We start from the raw sequence: 22133 nt of genomic DNA on the forward strand, positions 1-22133 counted from the left end.
GTGATACATGGCTCACGACGTTTGAGAGCGGCAGCGGATGTCGTATATTAGAGCGGATAGTTATGGTGGTTGATGGCCATTGGAGACGGCGGTGTGAGGTTAGTCTATGGTGGGAGGTGGTTGCATCTAGGCCTCTTTGATGGTGCTAGGGTTTTGGTTAGCGGCTAGGGTTTGGTGGATTAAAGTTGGCGGCGGCGGCTGCGAATTTGTTGACGGCTAGGGTTCGACGACGGCTGAGAATTGTTTTGCGGCTAGGGTTTGGAGCCCAAACATGCATGCAGTTATTTAAGCGAGTGATTGGGACTAGACAGGATTACCTCGTCACTTGGTAATGTGCTAGCACCGGTAATGGTGATGTCTTGCTTCTTCCCAGTTCCCTTGTCAATAGCAGCAACTGAGAGGATTCCATTTGCGTCAATATTGAATTTGACCTCGATTTGTGGAACTCCACGAGCAGGAGGGATTCCGTCGAGTCGGAAGCTGCCCACAGATTTGTTGTCCCTAACAAAATCTCTTTCACCTTGAAGAACATTGATCTCAACGCTAGTCTGACCATCAGCAGCGGTTGAGAACACTTCTGATTTTGAAGTGGGCACTGTGGTATTTCTGGGAATAATCTTAGTTATCACTCCACCGAGTCTTTCTAATCCCAAAGACAGTGGTGTCACATCTAGAAGGACGATATCACCACAGAAGACCATAGTAAATTATAGTAAACTATAGTATGCTATTGCACAAGTATGCTATTGTAACCCGTAGTATGCTATGCTACAGTACACCGTAGTATACTATAGTCTATGACAGTATTAACAACAAATAAAATCAAAAAAAAATATTTAAAAATACGTAAATTGAATTTAAAAAAATAAAAAAAATATTTTTTTTCGTAATCTTCAATATTATGAAGAGAAAAAATATTTTTTTAATTGTGTAAAATTACTAAAATGGAGAAATAGAAAGAAAATTAAATGTGTTTTGTATAAAAAAAATTGGTTGGAAAAATAAAAATATATTTAATGCACGAGGGCATTTTTGGAATGAATTTTATGAAGGATGTGTAGCAAATGTTTAGTTAAAGTTGTCATTTAATTATAATAAGGTTTGTCACTAGGGATCTATATCTTAAGGCCCCTATTATTTATTTATTTTATTAAAGTTATTATTCGCATCTGCTCTTTAATTAAAATTACCGTACAAGAGTTTAAACTCTATAAATTAGTACAGCCAAATTCAATTAATTTAGCAAATTTTATTTGAGTTGTTAGTTATCCATGAGTATTATTGTATATGACTATTAATTTGTCGAAATTCTACTGTAGTTTAATTATTGTAAAATAAAATCACCATTACGTTTGAAATGCTAAATGAGATTATTATCTATATATTTAATTCACCTATATATAATCGGTTATGATCATATATACATTTACAATTAATTGATTTAACTGGAAATTCCAAATTTCCGATTTTCAGTTTTTCCAAATTTGTTTGAAACGGAACCAGAATTAGTTTTAGACTGCCGGAAATTTTGAAATTGGGGCACCAAAGATAAACTCAGGAGAATTCAAACACTGGTTAATTCAGATACAGAAGTTGATACTTACCTTTCAGCAGAAAAAATAACTTCTATAAGAAAGAAAGAATTCAAACACTGATTAATCCAGATACATGATTTGATTCAAGTGCAAAATTTCCACTATTAGCATCTTTCGTGTAAGCACTCAAACGTAATAATCTTTCTAGTAACAACGAAAAAACATAATCAAGCAAGTTGCTGCGAAAAGTTGAAAAATCTTGCTGCAAAAACAACGAGGAAATACATACCACATGAATACAAGTTACTTATGCACTGAGCTACGCAGCTTACTTGGTACCGCCCGGAAATTAAGGATCTAAATAATTTGCAATATCCGAAGATGTACATTTATCCCCTTACTACTATGTACTACCGATAAACAATTCAAGAATTGGTCATTTTAAACATCTCTAGAACAAATAATAGCGTTTTCTACAGGAATCATCAATCCAAGCATAACGAAAACGAACAACTATTATTATCATCCACACACAAAAATGAACTTTGAGAGACGTACTACAAAAAATCAGTTTACTATCGACAAAACTGTGAATACTGGGTGGTTAAAATTCGTGCACCTGAGGTTCGACAAGTTACAGAAAATAAAGTTAACACAGAAAATCATTGACATCAGAAGGTTAAAAAGATACTCACTGTTGCAAATAAGATTGTATGGCTCTCGAACATTCCAGAAAACTGGCTAAGGCAATGCACCGCTGTTTGCAGGATGTCCCGCTGCATCTCAACATTACACTCAACCCAAGATTTATTTGATCGAACAACTATAGCCACGTAGGTAAAAGGAGGTAACTCCATCGATAAGCTACAGCGGACTCAGCTTCAATTTAGAATTGGTATCCCACTCAGTTTTAGCTCAGGCATATAAAACAATTCACAAAGTCATCATTTCGAACAAGTTTTTTCCCCACCCACAACACAATACAGAAATTACGAGTAAAGTTATTAATCACCTAAAAGTTCAAGTGTCTAACGAAATATGTGGACAAGGACAAAAACCGGTGCTTAAACTGATAAGATAAGACAGGAAACAAGCTCATAATTAACACGCAAGGACTTGAAAATTCGTAAACAAATCAATAACCAAGCCAAAATGCAAGTACAAGTGTACAACAGTTCAATTCCAAAAACAATGACAAAGTTACATTGAAGAGGCAGAGCATAAAAACAACTACATACACATAAGCAATTAATTAAAAGAAAAAGAAAAAAAAGCTAAAACACTAGCCACCATTTTGAAACAATGCATAACAAAATAGAATGCACAGTTACACTAGCTAAACCGTAGCCCCACAGAAAACGAAACGCAGTCCAGAAGGTTATCGCCTATTGGTACAAATGCACTTTCTAGAAGCATTCTATACTAAATCAATGCCGAAACGGCGATAAATAAACAGAGCAAACACGGTTCGAAATTCATCACTGTCCCTTCTCCTCCCTCTCCCTATTCCACTGCTCGATTCTAGCTCTTCGTTCCTCGCTCCCTTCCCTCACCGGACTCCTGCTCCTCCTCGGACTCCCTCCACGCCTTCTCCTTTCGCTTTCGTACCTTCCTCCGTATCTATCACCTCCACTCCTCCTTCCACCACCACCACCGCCGCCACGGTGGTCTCTCCTGTCATAATCCCTATCCCTATCCCTATCTCTATCCCTATCCCTATCCCTATCCCTATCTCTATCCCTCTCCTTATCCCGTCGTTGGTGATGGTGCGACGGGCTTGCGCTTCTGCTGCGGCTCCTAGTACCCCAGTACTTACCGGTGTTGTGCTTACCGAACAGCTTCCGCCGTAGTTCCTTCCCGATCATCTTGACGTGCATGAAATTGCAATAGCCGCCGCGGTTGCAGCTGTTCTCCTCGTACTGGCGGCAGGTGGCCTCGCGGAAGTCGGTGACGGGGGAGAAGTCGGCGATGATGGGGCGGCCGGAGTAGAACCTGCCCTGGAGGGCGTTCAGGGCGGCGGCGGCCTCGTCCTCCTCCTTGAATTGGGCGTAGACGTTTCCGATCATGTGGTCGGCGAGGTTGTCGCAGACGTTGAGGCTCTCGATCTCGCCGAATTTCCTGAGCTCCTCGAAGATGTCCTCGAAGAAATCCTCGAAGTGCTCCTGGATCTTGTCGGGATCGATTGGCTGGCCCTGCGCGTCGACGCCTGGTGTGATCATGTCGGGGCGCTGGTACATGTTGGAGAGGAGGAGCGTCGGAGATATGGTGGGGCGGTTGTGGAGGCGAGAGCACCGGTCGCCGTGGCGGCAGGCGCCGATCTTGAAGTAGAATGGACAGTTGACGCGATCTTTCTCGGTGCCGAATATGGACGCCAAGTGCTCCGCCATTGTTTAGGGATTGAAGCTGAAATCGGAGGGGGAAGAATTGATTTTTGTAGGATTTTTTGTAGGGTTTGAGCAAAAACCCTAATTGTTGCGGGAATGTAAAACGGAAATGGAAATTGCACGGGGAAGAAACCCAGAAGCGGAACTGACAAAAATAACCCTCCCCTCTTATTTATATGGGATAATTTGACAAACACCCCTCATTAGACTCCTTCAATTACGATGAGTCCAAAATAAAATTACATTTTTAAGATAAATCCAAAATAATTTTAATTAATACAAATAACTGAAATGCTAATTGTAGCGGGACTTTTACTGAAATTGGCTTATTTGCAGCGGTAGCCTCATTTGTCAATTTTCTAACTTTTTAAGAGAGAAATTGAAAAAAAAAAAATTAAATGAAAAAGGTACCGCTGCAAATAAGCCAATTTCAGTAAAAGTCCCGCTGCATATAGTTTCACGATTATACATTTTCTGATATTAATTTTCTTTTTATTTTATATTGAGTTATTTCTCAAACCCTAGATCTTATATTTGCATCACGATGATTTCTTCTATCTTCTCTCTACACCCACAGCACCGCTGCCCCACCAAACGACGAAGTCTTATCCGCCCTACTCCTCCTGGCGAGACCTCCCGCTCCACCACAGATGGAATTGGCCCTGCACCACTCTTGCGTCGTCGGCCCCTTTCTCCTCTTTCTCCACCGTCGCGGCCTTATTTGCTCTATCTCCGCCGCCGTGTAGCCTCCTCAATTAGATGCCATTAGCAATCGTTTGTTCCATTCTTGTTTGTTTATCGGTAATAGTGGAATGTTTCATGAGTGTTGATTATTCGTGATTTATATGTTAAGGACAGGGGCATTCACGTGTTGTTTTGTGAATCATTAGTATAGAAATCAAGAGTGTCATATGTGGCAAAGAAGGAAGTTCGTCTCAAGAAATTACAGAGTGGTTTTCGTACTTTTAACGCTAACTGTGTAAGTGCATAATAGTCGTGGTTTTAACACCGTTCGAAATAATGTTAATATGAATGCACATGGTTTTTCTCCCCCATTGTTATGTGGTTTTTAGCATCTAGTCGATCGATCCTTTCAAATTACAAAGTGGATTTGACACAATGCCGGATTTCAAAGTTAAAAAAATAGTGGTTTTTGCACGCAAAGTGGTTTTTGCACACATAGTGGTTTTTATTAATTACATAGTCGTTTTCGTTAATTGATAAGTTTTTAGTGAATTTTTGTAATGGAATTTGTTAATTACATAGTGATTTTCGTTAATTACAGAGTTGTTTTCATTAATTATAGAGTAATTGATAAGTTTTTAGTGATTTTTTGTAATGGAATAGTGATTTTCGTTAATTTACAGAGTGGTTTTTCATTAATTAGATAGTGATTTTTATTAATTACATAGAGATTTTCGATAAGTTTATAATGGATTTTCGTAACGGAATACTATAATCACATAGTGGTTTTTGGTAAGTTTATAGTAAATTTCAATTTGTTAAAAACAACTTTTTTTTTAAAATTTAATTGAAAAACAACAATATAAAGAATAAAAAACCAAAATTAAGAAAATGAAAAATATACCTTTTTAGAAACAAAATCAATTTTTTTTATGAAGAAATCGAAAGTAAGAAAAGAAATAAAAATGAGATTTTTGGAATTGATTTGGGAGCATTATTTTGGGCATAAATCTGAAGCGTGATTTAGGGATATAAATTATGGAAAAGATTTGAGTGTAGATTATGTGTATAATTTTTTTTAATTTGAATAATTATATTAATTAATAATAAGTGGGGGCATATATGTGTTTTCAAGCCCATTGGATTTATCTCAAATACCATTAATAAATTAAGGATTTATCAAGAATAAAAATTCCAATGGAGGGTTTTTGACATATTACCCCTATTTATATTAATATACCCGTACCCGGACCCGGACCCATTTCTAGATTTAACTTTTAATTTTTATGAAATATTTTTACTTATATAAGCTTTAGGACCTACTTTGGAATAAATACTCCATCCGTTTCTAAATAATTGTCACTTTTCACTTTTCACAAAGATTAAGAAACTCAATAAATATATCTTGATTTTAGAAAAATTATATAAAAATGACTAAAACAACCTTTAATATTTAATGATTTATAAGAGAAAATTAATGAATAGAGTTTCATTAATAAGGTTAAAATAGGAAAAATGCATTTAATGCAGTATTGAAAATCTAAAGTGACAGATAATATGGAACAAAAATATTTTAAAAAAGAGACAGTTATTATGGAACAGAGGAAGTACTTAAATAATTAATACCTCATAATTTTATGCATGAAAAAATTACCAACACTCTACTTTTCATGATATATTCCAAATGTCTAAAAAATTAAAATTATACATAAATATGTTCAATTTTTTTTAATAGGAATTCTAAATTATCTAGGGATGTGCTTGAATGGATTGTTTTACGTGAGTGCTGGCTATTTTATGATTTTGAAATTTATAAAAATACAAGAAAATGTTCTCACACTTAACAAACACAACAGCAACACAGATCAGGCTTTGGAGTGGTAAAGCTGATCATACCAAATACAAAAGAATACAAATATTACATGAAAAAAATAGCTATAAATTATCTGGGAAGACTACTTGGTGGAAAATTGCGCAACGGATTCTCCTTCAGTAGCTCCGTTTCGCTGAAAAAAAACGAACAATAGTAAATTGCATCAGCATCTAAAGATTTATCGACGAACAAATTCGAAGAAGAAAAAATTCTTACTTCTTAATATCTCTACCATCCCCAGGCCTGAGCTGCAGAACTGATGACTTTTCTCCCTCGTCTTGCTTTTGTTGTCTACACAAAATCGAACACTTCATCAGTAACAGTCAATCAAAAACAATTAAAAAAAAAAGTTATGGTATCTGCATTCTTACAGTGAGGATTCCTCGTCAACAAAGATCTCAATGGGCGGGCCCGAAGGCGGTCTTCGTACTCTTTGACCAGGTCTTTGAGGAATCTGTAATAAAATACACTTGAAAGTAAGATGGCAATTTTTATTTTTATGTTATTACGCGATGATATGGATTAGGGTTTGAATATTATATGTACTTTATTTGATGTCCACTTGGAAGGAATTGCATTATTCTCTTTGTTTCGTTCTGCTCGAGCACCGAGTGAGTGCCATGGCTTTACGTCTAACTTTGACATTTCCGAATGATGATCCAATTGTGAACTACTGCCGCTGTCTTTAAAAATGGATAATGCAGTTCCATGAGCCCTGTAAGAAAGAAAACGGAAAACGTTCAAGGGGACTTCGATATCAGAAAATGGACTTTTATTAAACATTTTGTTCGTACCTGTCAGGTTTCAGTTTTTTCCTGAAAATATCAGAACTGTCTGAAGTTTGGTTTCCTGCTACAGTAACAAAGTATTAGCCAACAGAATATCTGGAAGGAACTAACGAAAACTGTAAACCTTGGAAAGTAAATGGATAAATTACGTGTTTGTTTGGTTAACACAGTTCCGAAGCTTCGAGTCGGTAAGTGGTTCTCTGTAATATCCTCCTGTTAATTTAATCAGGCATTAAGGTCAATGGCGTTATCAAGACAAGCAAACGATAAAAAGGACAGGATATAAAACATTAGTAACTTGCTTACATCTGTAGCTTTCGGCTGTCTCATTGTACGAGCTAGAAACTTCTGGAAGGCTGCTGTCAACTTTTCGACTGGTTGAGCCTTCCTGGTACCCATAATTTAAAGATATATTCGTCAGTTGAAATAAAATTAACGGCGACCTAAAGAACAATCTTTTATTCCCACACATAGCAGCAAGTGAAAGGTGTGACTAATGAAGAAAATCATTCATATTGCATACGGATGTCTTGCATCATATTCCCTTTGTAGAAACCAATATTTATGAAATAAGGATTATCAATTCAAGACGTGATTGTTTACCGACTCATACGTGTTTCATTCCCTCTCCTATGTGTATACGAATCGCAAATAAAACTTACGAAAAATGAAACACAAAAACTATTCTACGTAAAGTTTCAAGCATTTACAGTAAACTAGTGGGTGTAATAAGGAGAAGTTTACATACATGGATAGGCCACGATTGAAGATCTCGTTCGCGGTTTTATTTTTATTCTTGTGCTCCATGTGCAGGGCATAGGAGATGTAGAACGACGCATGCGTCACTCCGATTTTGTTCGCCTCCAAAAAGTTGTAGATGACCTCAGCATCAACACAATTTTCAGCCTGTTTAACCATTTCACACAAAGTAACAATCTTAACCAACTGAACCCAATGTATATATATGTCTGAGAACAAGAAACAGAGAAGACACACTTACATACTCCAACCACACTTTGAGGTAGCGAAGATCATCCTTGTAACGGTCTTCGTGCCAAAAAGTCCGCACGCATTGTTCGTAAATCACAACTAATCCCGAGCAGTCACCCCCGGAGGAAAAGCCTCCTGGACCCATTTGATGCACCTTTAGAAAATATAACAAGATCAAAAAGTGAACAGTAAAAGGGAGAAAAAAAAACAAGTCCTATCAGTAACTTGCCTTCTCATTTAAATGTAAAATTATACAATGAAAACCTAATTTACATGACAAGAAGCAGATTTTCAACCTATACAGTAGTAAAAAATATATATATATAGAATCGAAATTGGATGGATAAACATAAACCCTAAACAAGGTAATTAATTAAAGGGGTAAATAAAAATTAAATCCCTAACTCCAACACAGAGAAGCCAAATAAAATACACAGTAATGAATTTAATTGACATAATCAAGCAATCAAGCTATAGAGTAATGAATTACTGACTCGATCCACGGATGAAGAGGGTCATCTCCAGTGTACTCGTCAATGGCCTCAATCAACTTCCTATTCGTACACAACTTCATCAATTAAAGCTCATAAAATTGAACATAAATAAAATCAATTAATAGAAGAAGAAAAAAAACAGCAATAAAAGAAAGTTTTAGGGAATTTTAGTAACTCAGCACCTCCGATTGTAAAGAAGGGAGTTCTTGAGTTGGGATTGGGAGTTCGATTTTAGGGCATGGTTGAGGAGACGGACGTTACGGCCACGTTTCAAAGGGCGGACATTTTCTTTGAAGAGTTCCCACTCGTTACCCGTCTCTTCCTTCGACGCCAGAAACTCCGTTTCTGGATCCAACAGTATTCCAATCGGCTCGTCCAATTCGCTGCTCGCCATTTTCTTCTTCTTCTTCTTCTTCTTCTTCTTCTTCTTCTTCGTTGATGTTTACTCCCGTTTGAATATTTGAATTTTGAATTGACCTTGAAATTCTTTTGTAGCCGTTGGAGGAAAGAGCGAAGTGGATTGGGCCTGCTAATAGTCAGTGGGCCCTAAGAGCCTATTTTGCTTTATTTTGAAAAAAAAGATCTAGATTACTTCATATAAATGTTTTAAGTAAATAATTATAATGACTATTATATATCAACTAGTTTTAACAAAATTTTTGTTTAATACTTAGTAAGGTCGGCAAATTCATAGAAGTACAAAAACATAGATCAAGTTAATTCAGGATAATAATACAAGATTAAGTTGGCTAAGATCCAGGTTCATCATAATATAAATAGTCAAGTTGAAGCTGGTCCATGTTAAGAGGCTTAAGCCTATAAAAATATACATCTCCATATAAATATACGGAACCCTCACAATCAAATATACATAATTCATAACTCCTGAACAATCTCTTAAATTTCTTGATTTTTTCTTAAAAGTTTCAGCATTTTCGTCTGGACCAAGCCTCGGCACCTGACAACTTTTTGTTGTGCGTTTAGTGTGCACATGACGAATAAAGACTCCAATGGTGGGATTGCATGACGTGAGGTGGAACCGAACCACACCGGTCTCCATATTTCTCACAATTGTTTTTCAACAAACAATTCAAATAGATTTCAATTATCAACAATAATTTGGGTCTTTCTTGTCTTATTTTCACGTTACCATTTTATAAAAAAATAATTAAATGAAGCGGCTCATTTACCCATTACAAAATGTGTTGCATGGGCCACCCGGTCCAATCCATGTATTAGTATTTAGTAGATAGCATATTTTATTTATTGAAATTATTGCTTGTTTCCAGAAAGGTCTAGACAATTAGTCAAAAACTCATGGAAGCCCCATGCACACAAGAGCATAAGGAAAGGGGCATCAAAGTAAAATCATATTTATTATTCGGTCCCCCATTTCTCCAATAAACTGTTTCTCTCAACCTCGAATTATTATAGACAAAAAATAAAAACCCTTTTCTCGTCTGATCAACTTGCCTCACCTTTTTTTCCTTTACCTCAAATGGCCTCCTCTTTCGCCCTAACCGCCTTCAATTTCAAGCAATCGCCATGTTTTCCGGCTTCAATTTCAACTCCATCCCCACCGTGTGGTCGGAAAAGTACGGCGGCTAGGGCTAGGGTTGTAAAGGTTAGATCGGAGATGAAGATATACAAAGGGACGCACATGAGAGAGCAGCGGCTGACGGAGATGATCGAGAAAAAGGTGATGGAGGCGAAGCAAGTGTGCGGCGAAGACGAGACCTCCGACGAGTGCAAGGTGGCGTGGGACGAGGTGGAGGAGGTCAGCCAGGCGAAGGCCGATCTCCGCCTCAAGCTCCACCACTTGCAGCAGGATCCACTCGAGCACTTCTGCCAGGAGAATCCCGAAACCGACGAGTGTCGCATTTACGAGGATTGATCCATTCGCTAATTTCCGATCTCGAAGATTTCTCTTTCTGTTTAATTTTTAATTAAGTTGTTGGTGGATGGTATTGTTGTAAAATTATGAGGATGTGTGTGCAAATATTAAATGATGGAGTTTGATATTTTCAGAGAAACTGAGCTCCAAAAATGGCAATATTGATGGTTATCTTTTTTCATGTGCTTCCAGATGTATGAAATCCGATCCAGCTAATGGAGTACTCTGTTTTCAATTCACGAGCAGAAAAAGGACCGGCACCAGCAAGATAACTTTTCCTTGTCTGCACCACCCTTTTTCTCTTCTTTCACTTTATTTTTTTTCTTCTACAAAAGAATTATAACATTTTGTCATGCCTAAAAGTCTAAAAAAACCTTTAGGTAGGTGTGAACCCACCGCATGTGTTAAGTGTTACCTTTAGCTCATTTTGGTGGCTGACTCGAGCATTGAGTATTTTTTGTCCCATTTTGACGAGCTCTAGCCTAAGCTTTATTTGATTTTGTTTTAAATATTTTTTATTATTAAAAATTATTTATATTATAACAAATAAATAATGAACGGTGATTATTTTTTTTAAAGAGATTAAATTCTGAGCGGCCAATATTTAATATAAATTGGCTTTAACTATTTTTTTGACATGTGGCCCTCTCTTAAGCTGATTATAATTTGGGTTAAAATGGTGATTATAATTTGGGTTAAAAGAGTTTAAGAGTTAGGTTGTTTTCTTTTTCTTTTTTTAATTATTAGAATCTTAATTATATTTTTATTTAAATTATCCACGTATCAATTATTTTATGGTATTCGATTTTTCTTTTAAAACAGGTCATCCGGTCTAAATTCGCACCATTTTTTTAATTATATATGTTCTTTTTATATATTATTATAACATTTTATATTATATAAATAAAAAATAAATAAAAAGAAGACCTCCTGAATTCACGAACAACTAAAAAAAATTGAAAATTCGAGCTTTTTCCGAGTCATTGAGTTCATATAAGTCAGCTCAGCTCGATTACCGCTCCAATATAAAAAATAAAACTTAAAAAACAAAAGAAGTGGTTGAGGAGAATTACGACACCCCCAGTCCTATTTAACGACAGTACACATAACTTGCCTGTTTCAATCTCTGAGCTTTTAGCCACCGCGGTCATGTCTCTGCTCCTACCTCCGCCGTCGCTCCTCCCCTGCCAACCACCAACCCGAAATCCACGGAGCGTTCGTGCCGCCGTTAACTCATTTTCCCGATTTAAAGCTTCATGGGAAGAGGTAATCACGCTACCGCATATGCTAGTGTATTTTCTCAGCAGCACTTTCTCTTTCAATCACTATCAGCCGTTCGATTGACGGTGGTGTTTGTGTGAAGGTCGCCGGAGTTTTGGTATTCTCGGCGATTCCTTTCACGGCGGTGAAAGCCATTGCCAACAGTCCACTTGCGGAGGTTCTCCAGAGGCGAATGGTGGAGAAGAAGAAGCTTTATGAGGACAATTCTTCAAAGATGAAAGCACTCTCCGACGAGGCCAGAATGGAGAGGTATTCAAAATTACCTGTTCGTCTCATATTTATTTGGCTGTAGTTGGATATAAATATTTATTAAATTAGGAAAAAAAAAAATGAAAAAGGAGACTGATCAATTGAACAATTCAAACTAAATTGCTTAATCCAGGATTAACAGTGACATTATTAATTTCATGCTCTTTACCGTAGCATCAATTTTGCATTGGAATCGGCGTATACGATAACTTTCCTATCCAAGTTTATTTAATCTAATTTATCATGGCATGTGAGATCTAATTATTTTTTATTTTATTTCTGATGAGTGACAAATGTGTAATCGTAACCGTGGATTTTGATGTGAGCAATGTTTTTCTGTAATTATCTTCTCTTAAGTGTTATTAGAGAAATTGAATTAATCTGGTTTTCCAGCATGTGGTATGGGGAGGATCGGCCTCGATGGCTTGGTCCGATATCGTACGACTATCCTACCTATCTCACTGGCGAACTGCCTGGGGATTACGGCTTCGATATTGCAGGTTTGAGTCGGGATCCTGTGGCCTTTCAGAAATTTTTTAAGTGAGTATAGCTCTAATTGCATAAATAGATCTTTATTTTTTTCTATCAACACCTCTTTATCTTTGTAAAGTTTTTTATGAAGGTGATAACATCAGCAATTAAAGATATAAAATTAATTTTCGAATGCTCAACTCTGTATCCCGTTTACGTGGCTTAATAAACTTGCTATTGTTGTGCAGTTTTGAGGTACTGCATGCAAGGTGGGCTATGCTTGCTGCATTTGGTGCTTTAATTCCGGAGATATTAGACATAATAGGAACGTTCCATTTTGCCGAACCTGTTTGGTGGCGAGTTGGCTACTCGAAGCTTCAGGTTAGTATGTTAGCTTCTATCATTTCCTAGCTTCATCTATTCGACTCTCGTTTTCTTTCGGCCTCGTTGTTCTTGGCTAAAATCTTAACAGTTATTTACGTTTGTTTAAACCCTAATCGATACCAAATTCAGAAGAAGTTGTAAACAAATTCTTTACACCAGGGTGATACATTAGACTACCTGGGCATCCCTGGCTTACATATAGCTGGAAGTCAAGGAGTTATTATCATTGCCATTTGTCAAGCTCTTCTCATGGTAATAATTCTTGCAGTAATATAAAATTTTCAGAATTTTGTTTCTTTCTTCATATTTTCTTGATGCAGGTTGGTCCCGAATATGCACGATATTGCGGTATCGAAGCTCTTGAGCCTTTAGGAATATATTTGCCAGGTGATATCAATTACCCAGGAGGTATACTTTTCGACCCTTTAAATCTATCAAAAGATCCAGATTCTTTCGAAGAACTAAAGGTGAAAGAGATGAAAAACGGTCGTCTCGCTATGGTTGCTTGGTTGGGCTTTTCCGCTCAGGCAGCTCTTACAGGTAAAGGGCCCATACAGAACCTTCTTGACTGCATTGCAGATCCTTCGAACAATAATCTGCTTTCGAATCTAAAATCTATTATGTAAATATTATTTGCACGATATATGTAACATTTATAATGATCCGCATTTCAAATTCAGTACGATTATATGAAGTAAAATCATGGATATAAAATAACCAAACATCACTCAACTTCGTAATTAATATCACAATATCTTTGAAAAAAAATCCAGAAATCTAAAAATTCAATTGCGCACAAGATTTAGATCGTCTTCAAAATTTGGACTCGAGAACAAAAAAATTAAACTTTAATAGCATATTTCCTCAAGGGGAAGTACATGTCTTTCTTCTTCTGCTTCTCCGTCTTCAAAGATGCCTGGATATTACGAACAAAAAATCAGATCAAACCAGAGTTCATTACATACATAAAAATTAGACGACATACAAAAATTATACGATATACATAACAATCAGAATTATACAAAAAGCATTATACTATACTTCCGTCGTTGCCTACATTTACTCAATCATCAGTACTAAAGTATACAAAGCTCAGGGCAAACATCCCGATTTTTTATTTTAAATTCCTATGCCATCAACAATTTTCAGAAGACTGTAATACAAGAAGTGGCTTTACAAATTCTTTAATTTCTCACGACAGTGTCAATTTAACGAACATCAGATGATCAAACTAACAAAATGCAATATCAAATTAGATTATGTAACAATTGGTAATGTAGTATAGTAACGGAAACCATATAGAGAAATCTAACCATGGTAGGGTTAGACTGAATGGTTTTGTACTTAAAATAATTGGGATTCAATTCAACATAGTTCACATTGCTCGTATCTAACAGTAAACTATTATTAAAAAACAATAACGAATCACATTGAAATATTTTCAAATGGAGAGGGGCAAAAAAGGAAAGTAAAAATACCTGGTGCTTTGTGAGGCGGCGGCGGATAGCTCTGGTCTTCTTAGGGCGGAGATCAAGCGGCACATACTTCTTATTCTTGTACACTTCACGCAGTGCGGATTTCTGCTTCTGCGAAATCACGGTCAGAACCTGAGCAATCGATAGCCTAACCACCTTGATCTTCGATAGCTTGTTCGGAGCGCCGCCGGTCACCTTCGCCACCCGCAGCAACGACAGCTCCGCCTTCAGATCGTTCAGCTGCGCCAACAGCTCCGCCTTGTTCTTCTGCCGGAGCTCGTGCACCTTGATCCGTGCTACAATCAGTATAACAATCAGCACACAAAAAAAACAATTAAATTAAAATTTCATCTCTGCAGAAATTGAATGCATTTGCTATATCTTCGTACCCATTTCTCTTCGTTGGTTTTTTCTTCCCGCAGCAAAAAAATGTTGGGTGCTGATGAAATAGTGCAAGTCCGAAACCCTAATAACCTTTTTATAGCATCCGCTTGGGCCGATTTTTCATTTTCATATTGAGCTGAACCGGTTCAGTGGATGAAAGCCCAAATTTTATATTATTTGGGCTAATTTCTCTATTTCGGGCTTTTACGAAACCCCATCCATAAAGTAAAGTAGTGTCCTCAAACTGGGCCCGAATTCAAAACCCACTAATCATATTTCTTTGTTTTAAATTAAGGGATGTGATAAATGTCGTTCGAGCTTTGATAATGTCGTCACGACTTCAAACGTGATTTTGATCGTTTTTAATTCCAAATTTTGTAAAACCCCAAAAATAGAATTTGTAGTATTCTGAGTTAGTTTTTTAATCCAACTTGAATCACCAAAATTAGATGTCGGACGAGAAAGATATACATGAATCAATGGATACTGCCCACAACTTTGATGTATTGATGTATCTAAAATTCAAAATCTGACTCATTCATACATAATTTTGTCACTCGGCATCCAATCTAGCGGATTTAAGTTGTATTAGAAAGCTAATCCAGAGTACTACAATTTTCATGTTTCGAATTTTGCCAAAATCAAAATAGAAATATGTCAAAATTAGGTTCGAAGTCAAAAAGACATTAGTAAAATTGAAACGACATTTAACATTTTAGTTAAATTAATTGTTATTGATTTTTTTTCTAATTCCATATTGTTTTTGTTATTATTAAAAATTTAATATTACATTAATCAATATTTTCTAAAAAAAAATCCTATTATTTTTAAATAATTTACATTATTAGTGGAAATAATTATTAATTAATTGATAAGGCTAATTTAATCGTACTTATATTTTTTCTCTAAAATTAACATAAAACAAGCTAGTGACAAAGTTAATCAACACTCAACAGCAAATCCCTCGACAAATGACAGCTAATCATCTACAACTTGTAATTAATTTGTGTAGGGCATATCTGGCATTTGGGAAGATCGATAAAAATGAGTATAATTTAATTTATGAATATTTTATCGACATTTGACATAATAATTAATTAATTAATTACTAATAAGCTGGAATAAGCACACAGTCCCAGATTCCCAGTACAAAAATCAACATAGTGTACGTAGTTGCAGGGACAAGGTATTTATTGTGATTATTATCATATGTTATATGTCCACCTATCATTTAAGACAATGTTTTCTATTAATATTATTAGTGTCTGATTAGAATTTGATAAACATTAATTAAGATTTAAGAGCACTAACCAGCCACTTTCTTCTGCAGATCATTTAAGACATAGGTTTAAGAGATTTTTATTTTTTTTAAATAGAGTGACAGATATGCAGAACAAATTAATATTCTTTTTAGTTCAACGAGTTCATAAAATTATTCATATTTCATACTAATAACAATTTTCGTACTGTTAATGCCTATTTTTTTCGATTACGAAGAAACTCACAACCAACATACACCTCGTATAATATTTTTCAATCCATAAGAAAAATGTAAATTACACTAAATTAACCATGTGTGACAAATTCGATCTAGCAACTGATAGCAAGCTAAGAGAATTCAAATTTGCATCAATTAACACAAACTCATCTATTTAATCCCGTGCAAGTAGTATTTCGCAAGATATTTTTTTTATAAGATATTTCTAATAAAGGTTTTGTTTAGATATTTATAGTAAAGGTTATTTTTTCACATGTGATTTCCATAAAGTAAAAAAAATAAACATTACTTTTTAGAAATTCATTTACTCAAAAACATTTATTTTCCCTAAAGTACCCATACAAATTCAAACATACCTATGTTTATCAATTTTATCCAACAAATATGGCCCAACATTCAAGATTTTTTTATAAATAAATAAATAAAAAATAAATTAGGCTGTAACAAGAACAGTGATTGGTGGAAGAAGGTGCCACACGGCTGTGGAGAAGCACATGCTTGAGCGCCAAGGTAGCTTCTTTGAAGCTGAGTCACCAATTACATCACGTGACCATCAAAACGTCGCCGTTTTATTAAGACCTCAATTACGGAACGACGCCACTCTTCTCATTCTACTTCCCACTATATAATACCCTTTCGCCGCCTCAATTCTCTCATTCCCAAACACACACTCTCTCTCCTCTTTCTCTCTCTACAAATTAGAACGTTTCTTCTCTCTCTACAAAAAAATCAGCTGCTCCGAGTATACTATTCATCAGTAGCAATGGGTGCTTGTTTCTCCTCCGAATCCGATTACAGCCGCCATCAGAAACCCACCGCTAATGTCGTCACTCTCAACGGCGAGTTGCGCCGCTACCCGCTTCCGGCTACCGTATCGCAGGTGCTTAGCTACGAAGAATCGTCGCCTGATTCCGTCTTCCTCTGCAACTCCGACCGGTTGTTCTTCGACGAGTACATACCAAATCTCGCACCGGAGAACGAACTTGAGCCCGATCAGATCTATTTCGTGCTGCCGGCTTCCAAGCTCCAGCGCCGCCTCGCCGCCTCCGATATGGCGGCGTTAGCTGTAAAGGCAAGCGTCGCGCTCGACGCCACCAATTATCGCCGGAACAGGAAATCTCGGATTTCACCCGTGTTGGTGGCGGAGGAAGATCCGATTCACGAATCCAGACCCGCTGGCAATAAGAATTCGGGCAAGGCCTCAGTCGGATCGGAGTTTGGGGTTTCGAGATCCCGGAAGTTGCAGAGACACACTTCTCGCCGAGCAAAATTCGCCGTCCGATCGTTCAGGATAGGGTTAACTACCATTAATGAAGGATCCGTGCTCGTCAATTGAGGAAATTTTTTGATTTTTATTTTATTTTATTTTTGGTCCTTGTTTATATTAGGCAAGGTAGAAAAAAAAAAGGAAACAGTATCATATTATCATCGATGTTGATTCTTTTCTTTGATCATAGTTCCTTTTGAGGAAGAAAATTCCTTTTGTATATATTTTGGACTTTGGGTGTAATTTAATTGTATTCCAATTTTGAAAATTGACCGAGATCATCATACATTTAATTCCAATCCTCGATTTTCTCCTTCTGAAATCTGCGTTTTTAATTAATTGATATTCGAAACAAAACACTACAAATATTTCCATCAAACACTAAAAAAACCCTCATAATCATGACTGCGACATTTTATCTCAATTAACTCAAACTCAAATTTATTTGTTAATAATTGTTGGATCGATCTTGTCACATATTGCATTCACCGTCTATAAATTAAATCATGATCATTTGACCATTGTTATCGCTCATCAGAAATACTTGATATTTCAACATTTGCGTCTCTTGAATAAGAAACAAAAAAGAAATTGAATTTCTTAAAAACTATGTCAATTTGGCAATTAATATGTGAGATTTCGACACCCACTCTTCTTTTCATTAATCTCATATGTCATGATTTACTAAATCATGATGAATTATTCCAAATCCAATGATTTAATCCTTGGAATCAAATCAAATATTTTCAATTTACATAATTGTACAATAGTAGTAATAATACGTGGACTATAATAAGAATCTATAAATAAAAAAATATATTAGATAAATACGCAATTAATGAGCCGAACGTGTGCGGTAGAGAAAGCAATTAATGATCCTAGTGTGGGCGGTCGATAAAGCGGCAAAAGTTTGGCCCAAAAAACATTAAAAAAGTGTTTTTGATTAAATTAATTCACGGCGACAATATCTGACCATTTTGCATGCACGCAAATTAACATAGAAATTATCACATGGAAACCTCTATAATTAACCTAATCTTTATTAATTAAACGTCACTATATAAATTGCTAATATAATTCTCAAAATGTAATGTGTTCCTCAACCTTTTGATATGATTAAGTGCTTAAATTGTGAATGTTGAATTCAACATTCTGATGTGGTCAAGAATCGATCTTTTTGGACACCTCGATTTATTCTTCGAGCTGGATTGAAATCGTAAGAATTGAGTGATGGATTAGAGTGCGTCTATCTTTAATTATGACAATTAAGTAGTATTAATACTTGCAGTTTTGGACTTGGGCCTCTATTTAATTTCAGTTTATCAGCTGGGCTTAAAAAGTTGGGCCTAAGAGGATTAGACTTTCTTTAAGTTATTCAGTACAAGTTGTTAAAAAGCTTATAAGTTCTTTTGAAGTGTTTGGTAATTTAAAAAAATATCTTTTTTTTCAAATAAATTATTGTAGAGCTTTTAAATTTTTTTGAAAAATTACATTTACTCCACATTTTTATTTAAAATTGTATAATTAATAAAAACAACTTATAAGTTGATTATCCAAACGCTTTAAAAATTAATTCTAAGAATAAAATGTAACAACTTATTTACTCTTAAAATAACTTATCATACGTAAAAATTTATCAGCTGTTTAGAGTAAGCTTAGCAAAATGGACTATAATTATCGGTAATTATTTGGATAAAATAATATATGTCATAATGCTAAAGTGCTTCTTTATTAACAATTTCGACCTGGCATTTTTAATACACCCGAAAATGACGTATGTGAATCAAATTCAATAATTTAATAAGGGATTTTTATGCAAAAGTCCCCAACCAAGCATGTTTATTATTCTAGGTTTAGGGGACATATCTCTTTTACCAATAAGCCCATCCCTTTAATATTTATTATAACTAAAGGAAACATTCATGTATATCCCAATATTACCCTCAACCATTTATACCCAATTCTTAATTGTAATCCAAATTAATCAATTTTGTCCATAAAAGTTCAATTTTGACCACAAAAATTCAATTTTGACTTTTTTTTGGAGTATAATTTAATATGCTCCAATTTCATCCTTAACTTAATTTAATCTCAATTTGACCCCAAATTTCACAAATTATTAAATTTTGACCCAAAATTTTTTTTTTTCAAAAATATTTTTTTTTTCAAAAACTTTTTTTTTTGCCGCCGGATTCCGGCGTTGACTTTTTTACTTTTTTACTTTTTTTTTTTTTTTTTTTTTTTTTTTTTTTTTTTTCTTTCTTCCGGATTTTTTCGCCGGTTTCCAGCGTTGACCGACGGTCAACGCCGGTCTCCGGCGTTGACTTTTTTTTTTTTTTTTTTTTCTTCCGGATTTTTTTTTCCGCCGGTTTCCGGCGGTCTCTTTTTTTAGTGTTTTTTTAAGTTTTTTGTTTTGTTTGTTTTGTTTTTCCACGTCCGCCGCTAAACGTTGACCGTAATTGTGCTGTCACTGACAGTAAATTAACGTAATTATACTGTCAATGATAGTTAATTAACGTAATTGTACTACCGTTGACATTACATTTATGTAATTGTGCTGCCGTTGACAGTAAATTAATGCAATATTATATTTTTTTATTTATTATTATTTTTTTTTATTTTTTTTATTTGTTGACAAGTCAACGTAATTATATTACTGTCGTTGACAGTAAAATAACTGTAAACACAATAATATTACTGTCAACAACATCAATATTATTATTTTTTTGTGGTGTTTGTATTAATATTACTGTCTATTATTGTAATATTACTGTAAACACAATAATATTAATGTGGTTGACGGTAATATTACTGTTTGTTATAGTAATATTCCTGTCAACCACATCAATATTATTCTTTTGTTTGGATATTTTGTTTGTTTGAGTTATTCACGGAGTAACGTAATAATATTACTGTCTACTATTGTAATATTACTATTGCTATAGTAATATTACTGTCACTCACAGTAATATTAATTCTTTTGGTTTTTTTTATTTTGTTTAAATTTGTTGAACGGACAACATAGTAATATTACTTTATTATACAATAATAATGAATTTTGTTGTGTTAATATTAATGTGCTAGAGATTAATATAGCAATATCACTGTGTTAAACTATAGTTTAGTTATTTTTACTGTGTTTAACAGTAATATAGTTAATATTACTGTCATTCAAAGCAATATTGTTGTTTAAACGGAAAAAAAAGTTACAGAAAAAAAAATTAAAAAAAAATTAAAATAAAAAAAATAAAAAAAAAGTCAACGCCGGAGACCGGTGTTTACCGCCGGTCAACGCCGGAATCCGGAAAAATAATCCGGAAGAAAAAAAAAAAAAAAAAAAAAAAATAATAAATAAATAAATAAATAAAAGTCAACGCCGGAGACCGGCGTTGACCGCCGGTCAACGCCGGAATCCGGAAAAAAAAAATCCGGAAGAAAAAAAAAAAAAAAAAAAAAAGTCAATGCCGGAGACCGGCGTTGACCGCCGGTCAACGCCGGAATCCGGCAGAAAAAAAAAGTTTTTGAAAAAAAAAAATTTGTGAAAAAAAAAAGTTTTGGGTCAAAATTGAATAATTTGTGAAATTTGGGGTCAAATTGAAGTTAAATTAAGTTAAGGATGAAATTGGAGCATATAAAAGTAAGAGGGGTTATTTTAGTCCTTTACATAAATCTGGACCATGTGTGGACTTATTGGTAAAGGAGAATATTGTCTGGATCTCTTTATGAATAAGTTCCCACTGATGGGCTTATTTGTAATATGCCCCATTTAATAATTCAAACATAGGGGGGAAATTAAGCAGCCTGGCTTGAATTGAATTGAATTGATGATATAATAATTTTGCTGGTAGACCTTTTAATATCAGGTTAGTGAGTTGAATTAATATTCTTGATTAGTTGATTTGGTTTGAATGGAGTAGGTCTGATCTGACCAATCATTCAACCCTCCTTTTTTTCCTAACCTTTTTTATTTATTTAATTTTTAATATTCTATTTAAAGCTTGTATTTAATTTAATGAACATCAAATTATCAACATAACCCTCAAACTAATTATTAATATTATACTATTAACAATAACTCTTCATTCATTGTGTCATTGTTCTTGTTGTTGTCTGTTAAGTGTTAATATTAAAATGGGACATTAGATAATAATTAATTATGTCGGTATAAAACATTTTGTTAATCAACAATCAAGACTTGTGGACAGTTTTTGAATCTCGATCTTTTGACGAATCGAGCGCAAGTTATTTTTTAGGTGTTCGTGAACTCACGAGCCGGCTTGCCAACTTTCTTATTATTTATTTTTTATTTTTTATTAGTGTATCATGATAATTAGTTTTCGTTATCAAAAAAGGGTAAATATCACTAAACTCCTTGTTGTTTGAGCTTTGTGCACATGTCCCCCTCTACTTTTAATATAAACACATAATTCCTGTAGTTTGAACTTTGTGCACCTGACCCCTTATACTTTTAATATAACACAT

General features: G+C 34.9%; 6 protein-coding genes and 1 pseudogene across 6 annotated transcripts; 3 read left to right on the forward strand and 4 right to left on the reverse strand.

Moving 5' to 3' along the window:
• Positions 1–281: 281 nt before the first annotated feature.
• LOC148765505 (stromal 70 kDa heat shock-related protein, chloroplastic pseudogene) lies at positions 282–701 on the reverse strand (annotated as a pseudogene).
• Positions 702–2651: 1950 nt separating this feature from the next.
• Positions 2652–4079, reverse strand: LOC105959443 (splicing factor U2af small subunit B). The gene has a single exon (XM_012983546.2). The coding sequence runs from the start codon at positions 3920–3922 to the stop codon at positions 3014–3016; it is 909 nt and encodes a 302-aa protein (XP_012839000.2). The 5' UTR covers positions 3923–4079; the 3' UTR covers positions 2652–3013.
• Positions 4080–6396: 2317 nt separating this feature from the next.
• BUBR1 (BUB1-related (BUB1: budding uninhibited by benzymidazol 1)) lies at positions 6397–9197 on the reverse strand. The gene is given in 12 exon segments (XM_012982929.2): positions 6397–6609; positions 6693–6767; positions 6848–6930; positions 7023–7191; positions 7271–7325; positions 7414–7477; positions 7571–7652; positions 8013–8170; positions 8265–8374; positions 8377–8408; positions 8749–8808; positions 8931–9197. Coding segments are annotated over 12 exon segments (1164 nt in total). The 5' UTR covers positions 9143–9197; the 3' UTR covers positions 6397–6545.
• An 811-nt stretch (positions 9198–10008) lies between these two features.
• CP12-3 (CP12 domain-containing protein 3) lies at positions 10009–10781 on the forward strand. Its single transcript, XM_012983547.2, has one exon. It carries the CDS (start codon positions 10247–10249, stop codon positions 10640–10642), a length of 396 nt encoding a protein of 131 aa, XP_012839001.2. The 5' UTR covers positions 10009–10246; the 3' UTR covers positions 10643–10781.
• An 891-nt stretch (positions 10782–11672) lies between these two features.
• Positions 11673–13727, forward strand: LOC105959446 (Chlorophyll A-B binding family protein). The gene is made up of 6 exons (XM_012983548.2): positions 11673–11908; positions 12006–12172; positions 12566–12712; positions 12892–13024; positions 13187–13279; positions 13348–13727. The coding sequence occupies exons 1-6, from the start codon at positions 11792–11794 to the stop codon at positions 13651–13653; spliced, it is 963 nt and encodes a 320-aa protein (XP_012839002.2). The 5' UTR covers positions 11673–11791; the 3' UTR covers positions 13654–13727.
• Positions 13728–13736: 9 nt separating this feature from the next.
• Positions 13737–15002, reverse strand: LOC105959447 (large ribosomal subunit protein uL29). The gene is made up of 3 exons (XM_012983549.2): positions 14892–15002; positions 14506–14798; positions 13737–13943 (listed from the first exon to the last, which is right to left on the reverse strand). The coding sequence occupies exons 1-3, from the start codon at positions 14893–14895 to the stop codon at positions 13869–13871; spliced, it is 372 nt and encodes a 123-aa protein (XP_012839003.1). The 5' UTR covers positions 14896–15002; the 3' UTR covers positions 13737–13868.
• A 2026-nt stretch (positions 15003–17028) lies between these two features.
• On the forward strand, positions 17029–17950 carry LOC105958930 (hypothetical protein). Its single transcript, XM_012982931.2, has one exon. It carries the CDS (start codon positions 17148–17150, stop codon positions 17718–17720), a length of 573 nt encoding a protein of 190 aa, XP_012838385.2. The 5' UTR covers positions 17029–17147; the 3' UTR covers positions 17721–17950.
• The last annotated feature ends 4183 nt before the right edge of the window (positions 17951–22133 follow it).

The sequence above is a fragment of the Erythranthe guttata genome, chromosome 14, assembly GCF_056151865.1.
Source record: "Erythranthe guttata isolate IM_541 chromosome 14, IM_541, whole genome shotgun sequence".
Lineage (NCBI taxonomy): Eukaryota > Viridiplantae > Streptophyta > Magnoliopsida > Lamiales > Phrymaceae > Erythranthe > Erythranthe guttata.